The 15,723-nt window shown below is 49.0% G+C and overlaps 1 protein-coding gene across 1 annotated transcript; it reads left to right on the top strand.

Annotated features, from left to right (window-relative positions):
• Positions 1 to 2,203: 2,203 nt before the first annotated feature.
• Positions 2,204 to 13,811, top strand: LOC143501889 (ADP-ribosylation factor-like protein 13B). Its single transcript, XM_076995049.1, has 18 exons — positions 2,204 to 2,274; positions 2,394 to 2,478; positions 2,802 to 2,866; positions 3,926 to 3,996; positions 4,605 to 4,854; positions 5,257 to 5,362; positions 5,506 to 5,708; positions 5,793 to 5,913; positions 6,023 to 6,125; positions 7,073 to 7,192; positions 7,467 to 7,535; positions 8,190 to 8,300; positions 8,403 to 8,543; positions 8,634 to 8,734; positions 8,869 to 8,944; positions 9,112 to 9,553; positions 9,813 to 9,963; positions 10,131 to 13,811. Exons 1-10 carry the CDS (start codon positions 2,204 to 2,206, stop codon positions 7,153 to 7,155), a joined length of 1,158 nt encoding a protein of 385 aa, XP_076851164.1. The 3' UTR covers positions 7,156 to 7,192; positions 7,467 to 7,535; positions 8,190 to 8,300; positions 8,403 to 8,543; positions 8,634 to 8,734; positions 8,869 to 8,944; positions 9,112 to 9,553; positions 9,813 to 9,963; positions 10,131 to 13,811.
• Positions 13,812 to 15,723: the final 1,912 nt, after the last annotated feature.

The following is a 15,723-nucleotide window of genomic DNA, read 5'->3' as shown; positions in this document are numbered from 1 at the left end:
GGGAGGGTTGCCGCCCTGGTCTCCCCCGGTCGACCGCTCCCTGCCTTGAGCTGGGGGGGCAGTGAAGTTCGGTGCTCAATGAGCCAGCTAGCAAGCTGGCTCTCCTCTTCCAGAGGACCCTTTCCTCTGGACCTAAGCATTCCCACCCACCCACCCCCCCCACACACACACACACACACACACACACATCCTTGTTCATTTAGGATTCTGGGGACAGGCATGTACCCAGAGGTTGACGAGGTGGGCCTGCTGCCATGGTTCACCCGTCTCCTCACCACTGTCTGTCCCTCAGTTTTTACTGCACTTTAGACATTGAGGGCCTTTGAGGGGACGGTGTGGACATGCACTCACGTTTGTCCTAGCACCTGTCTCCTCAATTTTAACTGCACCATAGTATCACACACTACTACACATGCATATACACCAACACCTACACACAACATTGGGGGTGGAGGGGTGGGAAGGCCTTCCTTCACCCGCTTCCTGCTCCCTGCCGGGGCGGGGGGGGGGGGGGGGGGGTCGCTGGCACGGGACTGGGCTGGTGGCTTCCTAGGACCACTACCGGTCCTTGCTGGTCCAGCCATTTGCCCCTGCCGCAGAGGGTGTGCTAGTCTGGATAAGTGTGTGTCTTTGTCCTTGTTTTCTTCTTGTTTCTGAATAGGTGGATGAATGAGTACGTGTTGGAGGGAGGGGATATATGGCCAGGTTTGGAGGTGTGAGGGTGAATTTGAGTGTATGTATATGTGTATGGGGGTGGGTGTGTGCATGGTAGGGGTGTATAGGGGCGAATGTAATGTGAATTTGAGTGTATGGGTGAGGACAGCTGGTTCTGGGTCGGGGCTGGTCGTGCCCGGTTCACTCCCGGATGCTCCCCTGAGATTACTGCACCACTCCAGAGGGGGGGCGCCTTGGGGCTCCGGAGTCCGGCTTGGCCCCCCGGCGTAGGGGCGGTTGGCCCGCTCCCCTGGGCGGTGGTGGTATGGGGCGGCCGGGTGGTGGGTGGCTTTCCGGGCGCGTGGCGCTGTGGCTTTGCCGCTGGCCCCTGGGGGGGGGGGGGGGGGGCTTCCTGGGGGGGAGGCGCTCTGTTCCCTCTGGTTCCCCTGGACCTGCGCTCCTTGACTGGTGGGGCGCTGTCCAGGGTCTCTCTCTCCCGCCTGCGGGGGCGGGCATGTGAGGGTTTCTGGGAAGTGCGGCTCTGGTACTCCACCGCTCCGTGGGGGGCCGTGGGCGGGTGGGGTTCCCGGGTCTCTCTCTGCCCGCCTCTGGCCTCTGGGGGAATGTTGTCGCAGCTACCCACCCTTGCTGGTAAGTACATTCCATACATCTATCCTATCTTGCACTTTTAGGTTGCACATAAACACACACTCACACACACCCATGCATCGCACTCATCTGTACTATATGTATTTGGTTTACTTTCTGTTCTTCTTTGCAGTGGTCATTTGAGCTGGTTGCGTGTTTTATTTATTTTTATTATTATTATTATTATTATTTTTTTTCCTCTTTTCTTTTTCTTCTTCTTTCTTTTCCTACCTCTTTGTCTTTTCCCTTTTTATTATTTCTCTCCCCCTCTTTTCTTGGTCCACCTAACCCCAATAATTATTACTTTGCATATTGTTATCACTATATATTGTTATCACTATACTATATATTATACAGAATTGTTATAATTGCCATTTAAATCTGTACATAAAAACAAAGTTGTCCTCCAAAGATGGGGGGGGGGGGGGGTAGAGGTGGGCCAAATAAATAAATAAATAAATAAATAAATAAATAAATCTGTTAAAAAAATGTTTTTTTTTACAGTGCAACAAAGCCAAGCTGTTTCTTAGCACTTCCATCTCATTGACGGGTTCAACTATTAAAGTGTGAGAGTGTGCTTATGTGTGCGCGCGTGTGTGTGTGTGTCTCAGTCATACAACTTCCTAAAGCATTGATGTTATGTGTCCTGCTAAAGGACTTCTCTTTAAACAGAATTATGAAGAGAAGAAATATATTCTCAACAGAAAGATGTCAGAACTGTTCCAAAGAGCAACAGTGATTTACTTATTTGTTATTTTTTTCTATCTTGTGTAAATGTTTGAAAAAAATTAAAATGGTATATATAATTGGGATGGGTTCAAGGGTTTATATCAAAATGTTTGTCCTAAAAAAATAATAAAATGCATATATGAAAGTATAAAATGTTTTTGTTTATTCCAAAATGAATCCCACTGATCATAACTTGTCACTGAAGAGTGTAGGAAGGTTACAAAAACTGGACCTCGACTCCAAGTATGCAATGTAATCGGTTTCTTTTCACAGAATAAAAGTTACTAAACTACTCTTGTATCGCTTAGCGGCTACCGAGACGTGTGAGGTGTTGGGCCTGACATCCTCACACCGTCCACTAGGGGCGCTACTGCCGAGATGGACGGTCGTGCCAGCGGGACAGAACGTATGAAATCACCTGCAGCCATAGCAGCCAGAGAACGCTGCGTAAACAGCAACCAAAGCGTCTTGTTTTGATTTTAAAGTTAGCTAGCGCTACCTTTAACGATCGTGTATCGACCAAGTTTAATACATACTATATCAAAACCAACTGTTTTTCTGTATATATCTGTAATTACCTTTCTTTTTTAAATATCTGTGTTTAAATTGTATTTAGTTTACCTGTTAGTTAAGTTAGTTAGTTAAGTGTTTTGGAGGGTTTAAGCAGCCTACAGCCTAACGGGACACAGACCGATCACGGTGTCGTTCCCTGCCTGTCACTCACCTAACCTCTTAGATACTTGACCATTTAGGCTTGATTATAAAGCTAGATTATAAGGTTTAGTGAGATGGCGAGCTGCTGTAGCTGGCTGAAAAGGTGGCGTAAGCCTGCAAGGTAAGTCAGTGTATTTTGATTATAAACTGTCCATAAATCTGCACGACCACGTAATTGCAGTGTAGAGGAGCTTAAATCTGTTTTTCTTAATAGTTTTTCTGTTTTTTTTTTATCTGTTTTTCTAAGTACTATGTATTTAGACAAAGTATTGTATAGCATATACAATGGCGTACGAATAGTTGACAGTCTTGCTGGGGCCCGGGACAAGAAAGTTTCATGAAAGAAGAAAGCCCCCCCCCCCCCCCGTCATTTGAATTTCCTCCGTAGCAGACAATCCTTGTGTTAGGTCATATAGTATATAACACGGTCAAAAAAAAGTCGGGGGGGGGGGGGGGGGGGGGGGGGTTTGTATATCGCGATCGATTGCCAGTGGAGGGCGACATATATTATATATATATATATATATATATATATATATATATATATATATATATATATATATATATATATATATATATATATGGATCGGAGGTAAATAAACTAGATTTTTTTTTTCTCGCCGTGTGAAATCGGAAGTGTGGCGTGTGAGCGTGTGAAGACGGTCAAATGCGTGTGTCACACGCTCAATGCGTGAGACTTGAGAGCCCTGGCTATTGAAAAAACACTCCGTCACGGTTCTTACGTTCGCAGGTATCTGCCAAAATTGGACCGCGGACAAATTTAGTTGAGTACGCCTGTTCTACTGTTTCCTGGTGTAAGTTGTTTTACGGTGAGAGTGAATTGGGCCAAATATTAGTTAATCCCAGTTGCAGCTATACACTAAGATGTGGAAGACCCAGAGTCCTTCCCTTGATTGAGTATACAGCTCAAACCACAACCCCAACGTAAAGAGTACTCTAAAGTCGGTGATAAAGCTTGCTGCCTACTGCTAATTTAGTGTCACCGAATGCTAAACACTAACACTGCCCTCCAACAACCTGGCCACTAATCCTTCAGGACTAAAGTGCAAATCCCCAGCTAATCCCAACACACTGTGGCAGTCCTGGGCCAGAACATTTCACGGGGCTGTGCCCACACGCAGCCTGAGTCATTGAGCGTTGTGCTTGTGTGTGCTCACAGGAAGGTGACGTTGTTGATGGTGGGCCTGGACAACGCTGGCAAGACTGCAACCGTGCGGGGCATTCAGGGAGGTGAGGCTACACTGAGTGTGTGTGAGTGTGTGTGTGGTATGCCATTCATCCATCACCTTAAACTCCTAATGGCAAGGTGCAGATGCCATAGTGTTTTATACCCACCCTTTCATACAGCATATCGTGATTAATATACTGGTTTGTCATTTGTAACTGCAATTTCTTGCTTTTATTTACTTATTATTCTCTTCTTTTTCAAAGTCTATCTTTTCTTCTAAATATATAAAAGGTCTTCTAAATATTGTAATGTGTTTTAAGGCGTGGCTCTAAAGTACAGTAGTTTGCTTTTGTTTCCCAACATTTTAGCATTCAACATATCTCACAGTAACGAGCACGTACCACCCCTGCAGGTCTCATTGTCTTGTGTTGGCCCAGTAGACAGAAGCAGCTAAATATTCTTCAATGCAATGCCCTGTTAGATATAGAGCCTTGAGCAGGGTGTGATGTAGACGGACGCTAATGAGATGAGCAGTAAAGCTCTGGGTAAAGGCTGAAACTCTCCAGTCTCGCTCTCGGAGTCGGTACAAGTTCAGCTCGCTCCAAGGTTAAAGCTACTGCGGGTCGCTAAGCGCACCGTAGTCTCACAGTAACGCATGTCTCTCCCTCAGAGAACCCAGTCAATGTGGCCCCCACGGTGGGCTTCTCCAAGGTGGACCTGAAACGAGGCAAGTTCCAGGTGACCATCTTCGACCTCGGCGGCGGGAAGCGCATCCGCGGCATCTGGGAGAACTATTACTCAGAGTCGCACGGCGTGGTGTTCGTGGTGGACTCCAGCGACATCCAGCGGATCCATGAGACCAGAGCCACCATGGCCGAGGTCCTCGGACACCCTCGAATCGCCGGCAAGCCCGTCCTAGTGTGAGTGGCACGTCTCTCGTTACGTCTCACACGCGTCTCGTTTCCTGCACCTCCTCGCAGCCTTCAGAGCACCCCTGCACACCATAGTTCCTACAACGTCACTGTGAGCAGCACAGACCTTAGATCTTCCACATGACATCTCCTGTCATAGATGGTTCTCCAACGTGATATTTTGGTAACAGACATCACGAGACACAACATCGCAGACGGCAGACACCATGAGGATGTATTGGTTGTCCGGTGTTGTTTGTGTTTTGTCCGTGTTAGGCACATACATGCACACACACACACCCCTCTTCAGTGCTCTGAAGTGCAGACCTTGAGTCATGTGTTTGTGAGAGCTTTCACTTGGCGTACACACACAGCTCACTCTATACCCCCCCCCCCCCCCCCCCCCCCCAGACTGGCCAATAAGCAGGACCAGGAAGGAGCATTGCCTGAAGCCGACATCATTGAGAGCCTATCACTGGAGAAGCTGGTCAATGAGCAAAAATGTCGCTGTCAGCTTGTGAGTATTTATTCAGTGAGCATCTTCACAGTGGGGAGAAACTTGGTAGCCTACAAGGTTTTCCTTGGGGGGGGTACAATCCAGCTGTACCTTTGAGAAAACAAGCCAACGAGACGAGGCTGAACTTGTGCTGACCTCACCAGGAGCCGTGCTCGGCGGTGTTGGGCTACGGCCGGACGGTGGACAAGTCCATCAGGAGAGGCCTGAAATGGCTCCTGAGCAACATCGCCGAGGACTACGAGGCGATCTCTGAGCGTGTGCAGAGGGACACGGCCAAGCAGCGGGCCTGGGAGGAGCAAGACAGGAAGGAGCGAGCGGAACGAGTGCGGATAATACGGGAAGAGAGGTCAGGAAACCGTGTGTGTGAGAGAGACAGTACTGTGTTGGTTCTGGTGAAATATATATTTTGAAGGGTTTACTCTTCCTGTAGGGACAGAAAAGAGCGTGAGGAGGCGGAGCAGGAAGAGAGGCGAGTGGAGGAGAAGAAGGAGGAGGAGGAGGGTGCCAACATGCCCAGCCCCATCCAGCCAATAAACAGTGTTGTTCATGAGGCAGGTTTCCCTCCCAGCCAATGAGGTGTTTAATGTGCCTCAATGTTCCTGACTGTCCTCTTAATTAGACCGCTGTTCAAACTTCAGTTAATTTAGTAAATTATTTCAGGAGGACAATAAGGAGATGGGAAAGGGAGAGGACGCCCTGCAGGGCGGCGCTCTGGATTGCAGAAGCAAACCAGAGGAGGAGGATGTTGAGAGCACCAAATCAGGTCAGAATGTTTCATATGATCCAAATAAAATGTATTAAGTTGTTTTAAAGTGATTACTTATCTCCTTTATCTTGGTAGTACCAGTATCCTAGGCCCACGCTCTAGCCCCCTAGGCCCACGCTCTAGTCCCCTAGACCCACGCTCTAGTCCCCTAGGCCCACGCTCTAGTCCCCTAGGCCCATACTCTAGGCCCACACTCTAGTCCCCTAGGCCCACACTCTAGTCCCCTAGGCCCACGCTCTAGTCCCCTTAGGCCCACGCTCTAGTCCCCTTAGGCCCACGCTCTAGTCCCCTTAGGCCCACGCTCTAGTCCCCTTAGGCCCACGCTCTAGTCCCCTTAGGCCCACCCTCTAGTCCCCTTAGGCCCACGCTCTAGTCCCCTAGGCCCACCCTCTAGTCCCCTAGGCCCACCCTCTAGTCCCCTAGGCCCACACTCTAGGCCCACGCTCTAGTCCCCTAGGCCCACGCTCTAGTCCCCTAGGCGCACGCTCTAGTCCCCTAGGCCCACGCTCTAGTCCCCTAAGTCCACGCTCTAGTCCCCTAAGTCCACGCTCTAGTCCCCTAAGTCCACGCTCTAGTCCCCTAAGTCCACACTCTAGTCCCCTAGGTCCACGCTCTTTTCTGATCTGCAATGCATCCCTCAGCATTTTCCCCTCTTAACACACCTGACTCACCTCAGCAAACACTTGATTAGCTGATGAAATTAATCACTAATGTTAAAACATGTCGCGCACTAAGTTATACAGAGCTGCGGGCTTCTACCAGTAGAACTTGATAGCCTTGCTTTAGATATTAACCTGAATTAACACTTAAAATGATGGCTTTAATAAAAACTACAATTGCTATTTAATTAGGGTCATTAAACAGTCAGCAGAACTGAGACACCCTGGGAAACAGATCGTTGGCAACCTAATCTAGGCTGCTAAAAGGCTTTATCTCCTCCTCAGGGCCAGCAGACCAGGTCAAAAAGAAGAGGAGGAAACTGCGTCTGAGGTGGAGAAACAACAGGGTTGAACCTCTGATGGTTTAGGTCTCCACCTAGAGCCCCACTCCACCACCTCCACCAGGTGAAAGTTCTAGCCAAACTTCAGCAGCACTGAAACACGTGACACTCACTGGACTTCACTGTTTTTTTGTTTTACACAATGTATAATTTATTTTTTGTAGCATTTATAATTCCAATTGTGCTTGTAGAAAACAATATGCTACCTTATAACTACGGTGAAACCGACATGGAAGTCTACTCCAAAGAATCCCTAATCTGACCTCGGTTTTTCCATAACCTGCCTTTTGTGTTTTGGTGGAGTTTTTACAAATGCGTCATTTTACTTCTGTTTGTAGTTGGATGGGCAACTCCCAAAGTTTCTAGACTTCCTAAACTTGAGCCGCTTGGAGATACACGGCACTCTGGTAACTTCACTGTTCAACCCCCCCCCCCCCCCCCCCCCCCCCCAAATTGCGTCCTCTTGCATGAGCCACTAACACCTTTTTTTCCCCCCTCCCAGTTTTATGTTGTGACCAGGTCTCCTTGCACTCGCCCCGTCACTAACGACCCCTTCGCCATCTCTCCCATTACCTGCTGTGTGTCCGTCCCCAGAGCACATTTGCGCCTCATTAAGCGTCTGTTTCATGCCGCACTTTTCGTCCCTGTCTTCGCGCTATCCGCTCTTATTTTGAAATCGCGCACCACAATCTCAAAACAATGCAGGGGATTGCCTTTATGGCAACAACAAACAGGTAGCAGACACCCAAATGCATTCGCCACCCCCCCCAGCAAGGCGTACGAATAGTTGTGTTTATAAATGTCGTCTGTACATTTCTGTACTATATGAGGTGTGTTTTCGCTTCTCTGAAACCACCTCATCAACTTCTTCAAGGTTCTCTTTACTTCTGTCCCTTAACACACGGCAAGACTATCTTGGATAAGTATGAGGCACACCGGTTTATCTCTGGAGATAAACCAAGCTCTATTTGTTGTCATGGGACCACTAGTGATGAATTTACTGTGGTCTGTGTTGCCTATTATCTTTTCTGTCCTCATTGTGAATTTGGTTGTGTTTGTAGATGTAAGAAAATGGTTCAAGCCTCAGAGATTTTACCGTCCACCGTAGCTCCAATGTCCTCACCATTGCTCTAAAGCGCTTCGCTCACTTCAACGGAGACAAAATTGCAAAGGTTTGGCCACCGTACTTAATTCTGCCGCACTGTTGTACACTTTCCTTAGTCGTTTCACGTGATCTATGCCGTTGCACAACTGTTCTCTGTCCCCCTGTGCAGGACATGAGGTACCCAGAGTATCTGGACATGCGTCCGTTCATGTCACAGTCCCACAGAGAGCCACAGCTCTACGGCCTGTACGCTGTGCTGGTCCACTCCGGGATTAGCTGCCACGCCGGACACTACTACTGCTATGTGAAGGTTTGATGTGCTGCGCGGTTTCAGCATTCTCTACGTTTTTGCACTGAGTTTCTACTCTAGCTAATGGATGGAATAATGTTTTTATTTCAGTCTGGTAATGAGCAGTGGTATGAGATGAACAATGGATCAGTATCTGTAAATGACATACGATCAGTGCTGAACCAACAAGCATACTTACTGTTCTACATCCGGTAAGTTCAACCTAATGTTTAAACCAGCTCCAGATTTTTGAATAGTGGAATATTTAGAAAGGCATTTTATACACTTTTATTGACTGTAACTCTGTGACCCATGGTCCCGGTCATTGCTCCCCTCGCCCGGTCAGCACGGCCAAGGTGAACGGGCCTCAGTACACCTCCACCTCCTTCATCGGTCCACAGTTTCCTCCTCACATGGCGAAGGTATCACCACACCACTGCACCATGCCAGGAAATCTGACTGGGAACTGGTTGTTATTGTTCACTAGTATAATTGAGAGGGCTGTGTTTTGTTTGTTTACACTGTTAAACTCTTACTTTCTGTTCATGATATTCAGATTTCCCATAACTGACCGCTGTTCACTTTGCAGAATAACTCTCCCGTGAAGGAGGACCCCCTCCCCGCCTCCGCACAGGCCCCATTCAGCCCCCGAGACGCCAGCTAAGCCAACCGACACCACGCCTCGCACCCAGATGGCCTCGGCTGAGGAGCCCATCTATTGCCACGACACCCATGTGACGAAAGGCACCACGGCGCCCCCAGAGGCCAACCACGACCTCTGCTCACAGGGGGGCGACGGGCACGTGGCTTTAGAAAGGCCTGTGGCAACCGCGGACACCTTTGTGCCCAACGACGATGACTGCAGGGAAGATGTGATGGTGTCTCTGTCTGGTGCGCCAGGATCTAGAGAAGGTAGACGAGCGCGTGAGGAGCGGAAGTGTGTGCGACGCCTCAGCTCCGACCCAGACAGGTCTTCACCCAGCGCCAAGCGACCTACTACTGAGGACTATTACCAACTTAACGTCACTCAGGTGCATAAGGGTCAACTTTCTTTCCAAGTTTCAATTATACATTACAAACTAGTAATGAGCAGTGGTATGAGATGAATGATGCATCAGTATATGTAAGTGACATACGATCAGTGCTGAACCAACAAGCGTACTTACTGTTCTACATGCGGTAATTTCAACCTAATGTTTAAACCAGCTCCAGATTTTTGAATAGTGGAATATTTAAAAAGGCATTTTATACACTTTTATCCCCCCCCCCCCCCCCATCCATCATTTTTAGGTCAACAGATCTTAAAAACGGAGACTGTAACTCTGTGACCCATGGTCCCGGTCATTGCTCCCCTCACCCGGTCAGCACGGCCAAGGTGAACGGGCCTCAGTACACCTCCACCTCCTTCATCGGTCCACAGCTTCCTCCTCACATGGCGAAGGTATCACCACACCACTGCACCATGCCAGGACATCTGACTGGGAACTGGTTGTTATTGTTCACTAGTATAATTGAGAGGGCTGTGTTTTGTTTGTTTACACTGTTAAACTCTTACTTTCTGTTCCTGATATTCAGATTTCCCATAACTGACCGCTGTTCACTTTGCAGAATAACTCTCCCGTGAAGGAGGACCACGGTGGCTCAAAGCCTGGCAGCAGCAACAGCAGCAGCGTCTCGAAGACGGGCCCTGGATCGTCTCTCTCTTTCTCCGCATCTCAACCCGTGCGGCCCACGGCCATCCCGGAAGCACCAAACAGGCCTAAGCTGACCTTCCTCATCGGCCAGGGAAAGACAGTGCGGCCGAGCCAGAGCCGGCCCAGCCCCTGCAGTTCTTCGGCTGCCGCATCCCACCTGCGCCCGCTGCCCTTGTCCTCTTCCTCCAGCGCACCACAGTCTACAGTGGGGAGAACAAGTATTTGATACACTGCTGATTTTTCAGGTTTTCCCACTTGCAAAGCATGTAGAAGACTGTAATTTTGATCATAGGTACTCTTCAACTGTGAGTGATGGAATCTAAAACAAAAATTCAGAAAAATATATTGTATGATTTTTAAATAATTAATTTCCATTTTATTGTGTGAAATAAGTATTTGATACACCAGAAAAAGAAACTTAATATTTGGTACAGAAACCTTTGTTTGCAATTACAGAGATGAGACGTTTCCTGTAGTTCTTGACAAGGTTTGCACACACTGCAGCAGGGATTTTGGCCCACTCTTCCATACAGATCTCCTCCAGAGCCTTCAGGTTTCGTGGCTGTCGCTGGGCCACATGGACTTTAAGCTCCCTCCAAAGATTTTCTATTGGATTCAGGTCTGGAGACTGGCTAGGCCAGTTTTGGGTCGTTATCATGCTGGAAGACCCAGCCACGACCCATCTTCAGTGCTCTTACTGAGGGAAGGAGGTTGTTGGCCAAAATCTCACGATACCTGGCCCCATCCATCCTTCCCACAATACGGTGCAGTCATCCTGTCCCCTTTGCAGAAAAGCATCCCCAAAGAATGACGTTTCCACCGCCATGCTTCACAGTTGGGATGGTGTTCTTGGGGTTGTACTCATCATTCTTTTTCCTCCAAACTTGACGAGTGGAGTTTAAACCAATAGGTTCTATTTGTCTCATCAGACCACATGACCTTCTCCCAATCCTCCTCTGGATCATTCAGATGGTCATGTGCAAACTTCAGACGGGCTTTGACATGCGTTGGCTTGAGGAAGGGCACATTCCGTGCACTGCAGGATTTTAATCCTTGACGGCGTAGAGTGTTACTGATTGTTTTCTTTGAGACTGTGGTCCCAGCTCTATTCAGGTCATTGACCAGGTCCTGCTGTGTAGTTCTGGGCTCATTCCTCACCTTCCTCAAGATCATTGATGCTCCATGAGGTGAGATCTTGCATGGCGCCCCAGACCGAGGGAGATTTTCCGTTATTTTGCATTTTTTCCATTTTCTAATAATTGCACCAACAGTTGTTGCCTTCTCACCAAGCTGCTTGCCTGTTGTCCTGTAGCCCATCCCAGCCTTGTGCAGGTCTACAATTTTATCCCTGTCCTTACACAGCTCTCTGGTCTTGGGCATTGTGGAGATGTTGGAGTCTGACTGATTGAGTGTGTGGACAGGTGTCTTATACAGGTAACAAGTTCAAACAGGTGCAGTTAATACAGGTAATGAGTGGAGAACAGGAGGGCTTCTTAAAGAAGAAGTAACATGTCTGTGAGAGCCAAAATTCTTACTGGTTGATAGGTTATCAAATACTTATTTCACACAATAAAATGGAAATTAATTATTTAAAAATCATACAATGTATTTTTCTGGATTTTTGTTTTGCAGTCGTTTCTCTCTCTCTCTCTACTATTTTTCAAGGTCTCTTCTCCTGCGCCCTTTCTGGCCTTTCTCAAGTTTTCCCCAAGCTGTTTCTTCTCTATATATTTTTTAGTTTTTGTTCTTTTGTTTTCAGCCAGCTCCCTTCCCTGGCTTACATTTATTTTGTTAGTTTGTGCTCCCTTTTTGATCACGACACGTTGAGTTGATTTCCTCCATGTGCTTTTTGTTTTCAGCCAGCTCCCTTCCCTGGCTTGTATTTGTTTTGTTCGTTTGTGCTCCCTTTTTATCACGACACATCGAGTGGTTTCCTCCGTGTGTTTTTTGTTTTCGTTTTCTGAGTTTTTACTCAGTTTTCTTTTTCCGCGTTTCCCGCTTAGTGGCAGAGGTCTCAGTTTGTCGTGTTTTCTTTTGGGTTTTGCCCCTGGGTTCATCTCCTACAAAAACCCCGTGAGTCCCCTGTTCCCTGGGGGTTCACGTTACAGAACAACTCAGCCTCAACTATGGACCCGGCAAACCCTCTAGATATCGGCGAGTTGAGATCAGCTCTCGCTATGCAAGGACAGGCTATCGGTAGGCACGAACAGGCGTTACAACAGATCCTAGCTCAGCTGCAAAACATCTCTACCGCTGTCCAGGGAGCTAGTCAATCTAACGCTTCCCCTAGCGCTCTCGCCGCATCACCCGAGTCAGCCAACATTGCTCGTTGCGAGCCTGTACTGCCTGCTCCTGCGCGGTACAACGGTGATCCCGATGATTGCAAGGGGTTTTTGCTCCAATACTCCCTTATATTAGAGCAACAACCTTCACGTTTTCCTTCTGAACGGTCCAAAGTCGCATACGTAATGGCTCTGCTCTCAGGAAAGGCATTACAGTGGGCCACCCCCGTGTGGGAGAAACAGCCTGCGCGACATTTGACCGCTTCTCACAGGTTATGTGGCAGGCGTTTTACCACCCCGCATCCGGCGGCCTAACAGGTTCAAAATTATTGTGTATGCGCCAGGGCAATTTAACGGTTGCCGAGTACTCCCTACAATTCCATACCCTGGCGGCAGAAAGCGATTGGGCATCAGAGGCTTTAGGGGCCATATATACAGAGGGGTTGAGCGAGGTAATCAAAGACGAGTTGTCCCTCAGGGACCCTCCTGCTGACCTCGACAGCATGATCGAACTCACCATCAGAATCGACAATCGCCTACGCAACTGTAGACAACACCGGCGGTCACAGGGTAAACATGTCCCATCCACTGACCCCCCCCCCCCCCCTTTGCGCAAAACAGTGACCGAGACCGAGGAGAAAAGCGAACAGCCCATGGAGTTGGGACACGCGTCTCTCAAGAGTGGAGAGGCAAGATCGCTTACGCGGGGGTAGGTGCCTTTATTGTGGGGACCCCGAACACAAAATCGCTAACTGCCCCGAACTGCAGGGAAAAGAGCAGACCCATCGGTGAATAGGGTACACCCGATGGGTCATGACAGCTATTCCCCTGCTTCAGGTCTAACTCCCCAGGTGGTCATCTCATGGAGGGGGTCCAGTGAACATAGGCTGCTGGCGTTAGTCGACTCAGGTGCCGCGGGTAATTTCATCGACGCCTCTCTTGTGTCGTCTCTCGCTATTCCCCTGGTCCCCTTGGACAAACCGCTCTCGGTATCTGCAGTCGATGGTTGTGTGCTTACCTCTGGACAAATCACCCACCAAAATGTTCCTCTGTTTGTTGAAATAGGTACTCACCATGAAACCATCACCCCCTACGTTATAGCAGCACCCAGTCTCCGACTTATTTTGGGCTCCCCTTGGCTCCAATGCCATAACCCAGACATAGATTGGCTTAATCTTACCATCAGTCGTTGGGGTGGGGTGTGTGAGAAGTCGTGCTTGACTCCTCTCCGGACACCCCAAGGGGAAGGCCAGGGAGAGATCAAGGGACTTGATAATGTCCCTGTCGCATATGACCTAAAAGAAGTATTTAGTAAACGTAAAGCCGGCTTCTTACCCATTCACAGAGCTCACGACATCTCCATCGATCTCCTCCCCGGTACTTCTCCTCCTAGGGGGTGGTTGTTTTCATTAGCTTTGCCCGAACGCAAAGCTATGGAGTAATACATCCAGGAATCCCTTGCTGTTGGGATTATTCGGCCGTCCACGTCTCCAGCCGTGGCTGGATTTTTTCTTTGTGGGGAAAAAGGACGGGGTCATCTCCTTCCTCTCATGTCATCCACTTTTGAAGCATTACAGCAGGCGTCGGTTTTCACCAAGTTTAGACCTGAGGAGTGCTTACAACCTGTTACGGGTGAGAGAAGGAGATGAGTGGAAAACCGCTTTCATCACACCCTCACCCCTTCTAGAGAATCACCTGTACGTCAAGCTAGAGAAATCAGTTTTCCATGCTGAAGAGGTGTCATTTCTAGGGTTCGTGGTTTCGAAAAACCAGCTGGCCATGGATCCAGCTAAAACTCGCGCTGTAGCCCATTGGCCCACTCCCACGTCGGTACGCCTTGTTCAACGCTTCCTTGGTTTCGCCAACTTTTACAGACGCTTTATCAAGGGCAACAGTTCCTTAGCTGCCCCTCTCTTCGCTCTCACCAGTAAGAAAACGGGGAGGTTCGTATGGACCCCTGAGGCTCAAAAGGCATTTGAGGACCTTAAGAAATGCTTCATAGGGGCTCCGGTTTTGCGAGTGCCCGACCCTGAGCCACCGCGATTGCACCCGTGCGCTTACTTCTCGCAGAAGTAAGCGCACGGGTGCAATCGCGGTGGCTCGCCCACCCGTTGGGACAGGATGGCTCCTACTCCCATGTCGGACGCGTCGGTTTCTACGATGAAGGGTAACTCAGGGTCGGGCACTCGCAAAACCGGAGCCCCTATGAAGCATTTCTTAAGGTCCTCAAACGCCTTTTGAGCCTCAGGGCAGAGAGGGGCAGCTAAGGAACTGTAGCCCTTGATAAAGCGTCTGTAAAAGTTGGCGAAACCAAGGAAGCGTTGAACAAGGCGTACCGACGTGGGAGTGGGCCAATGGGCTACAGCGCGAGTTTTAGCTGTATTCATGGCCAGCTAGTTTTTCGAAACCACGAACCCTAGAAATGAAACCTCTTCAGCATGGAAAACTGATTTCTCTAGCTTGACATACAGGTGATTCTCTAGAAGGAGTGAGGGCGTGATGAAAGCGGTTTTCCACTCATCTCCTTCTCTCACCCGTAACAGGTTGTAAGCACTCCGCAGGTCTAACTTGATGAAAACCGACGCCTGCTGTAATGCTTCAAAAGTGGATGACATGAGAGGAAGGAGATGACGGTCCTTAACTGTGATTTTGTTCAAACCCCTGTAGTCAATGCAGGGCCTGAGCCCCCCCGTCCTTTTTCCCCACAAAGAAAAATCCAGCCCCGGCTAGAGACGTGGACGGCCGAATAATCCCAACAGCAAGGGATTCCTGGATGTATTACTCCATAGCTTTGCGTTCGGGCAAAGCTAATGAAAACAACCACCCCCTAGGAGGAGAAATATTGGGCTGGAGATCGATGGAGATGTCGTGAGCTGTGTGAATGGGTAAGAAGCCGGCTTTACGTTTACTAAATACTTCTTTTAGGTCATGAGCGGAGGTACAACGTGGGGGACAAGGAGTTATTAGCCGTCAAGCTGGCACTTGAGGAATTGCGCCACTGGCTCGAGGGGGCCTGCCATCCCTTCCTAGTATGGTCGGATCATAAAAACCTGTCCTACCTTCAGCAGGCCAAACGGCTCAACCCCAGACAGGCTAGGTGGGCCTAGTTTTTTAGCCGCTTTGAGTTTACGCTGTCCTACCGCCCGGGGTCACAAAACACGAAGCCCGACGCCCTGTCCAGGCAGTGGGAGCCGGATCCCGAGACCGACCCCCCCGGGACCGTGC

This window comes from Brachyhypopomus gauderio, unplaced genomic scaffold, assembly GCF_052324685.1.
Source record: "Brachyhypopomus gauderio isolate BG-103 unplaced genomic scaffold, BGAUD_0.2 sc175, whole genome shotgun sequence".
Classification (NCBI taxonomy): domain Eukaryota; kingdom Metazoa; phylum Chordata; class Actinopteri; order Gymnotiformes; family Hypopomidae; genus Brachyhypopomus; species Brachyhypopomus gauderio.
Note: the sequence above shows the minus strand (reverse complement) of the source record. Positions and strands in the feature narration are given on the sequence as shown.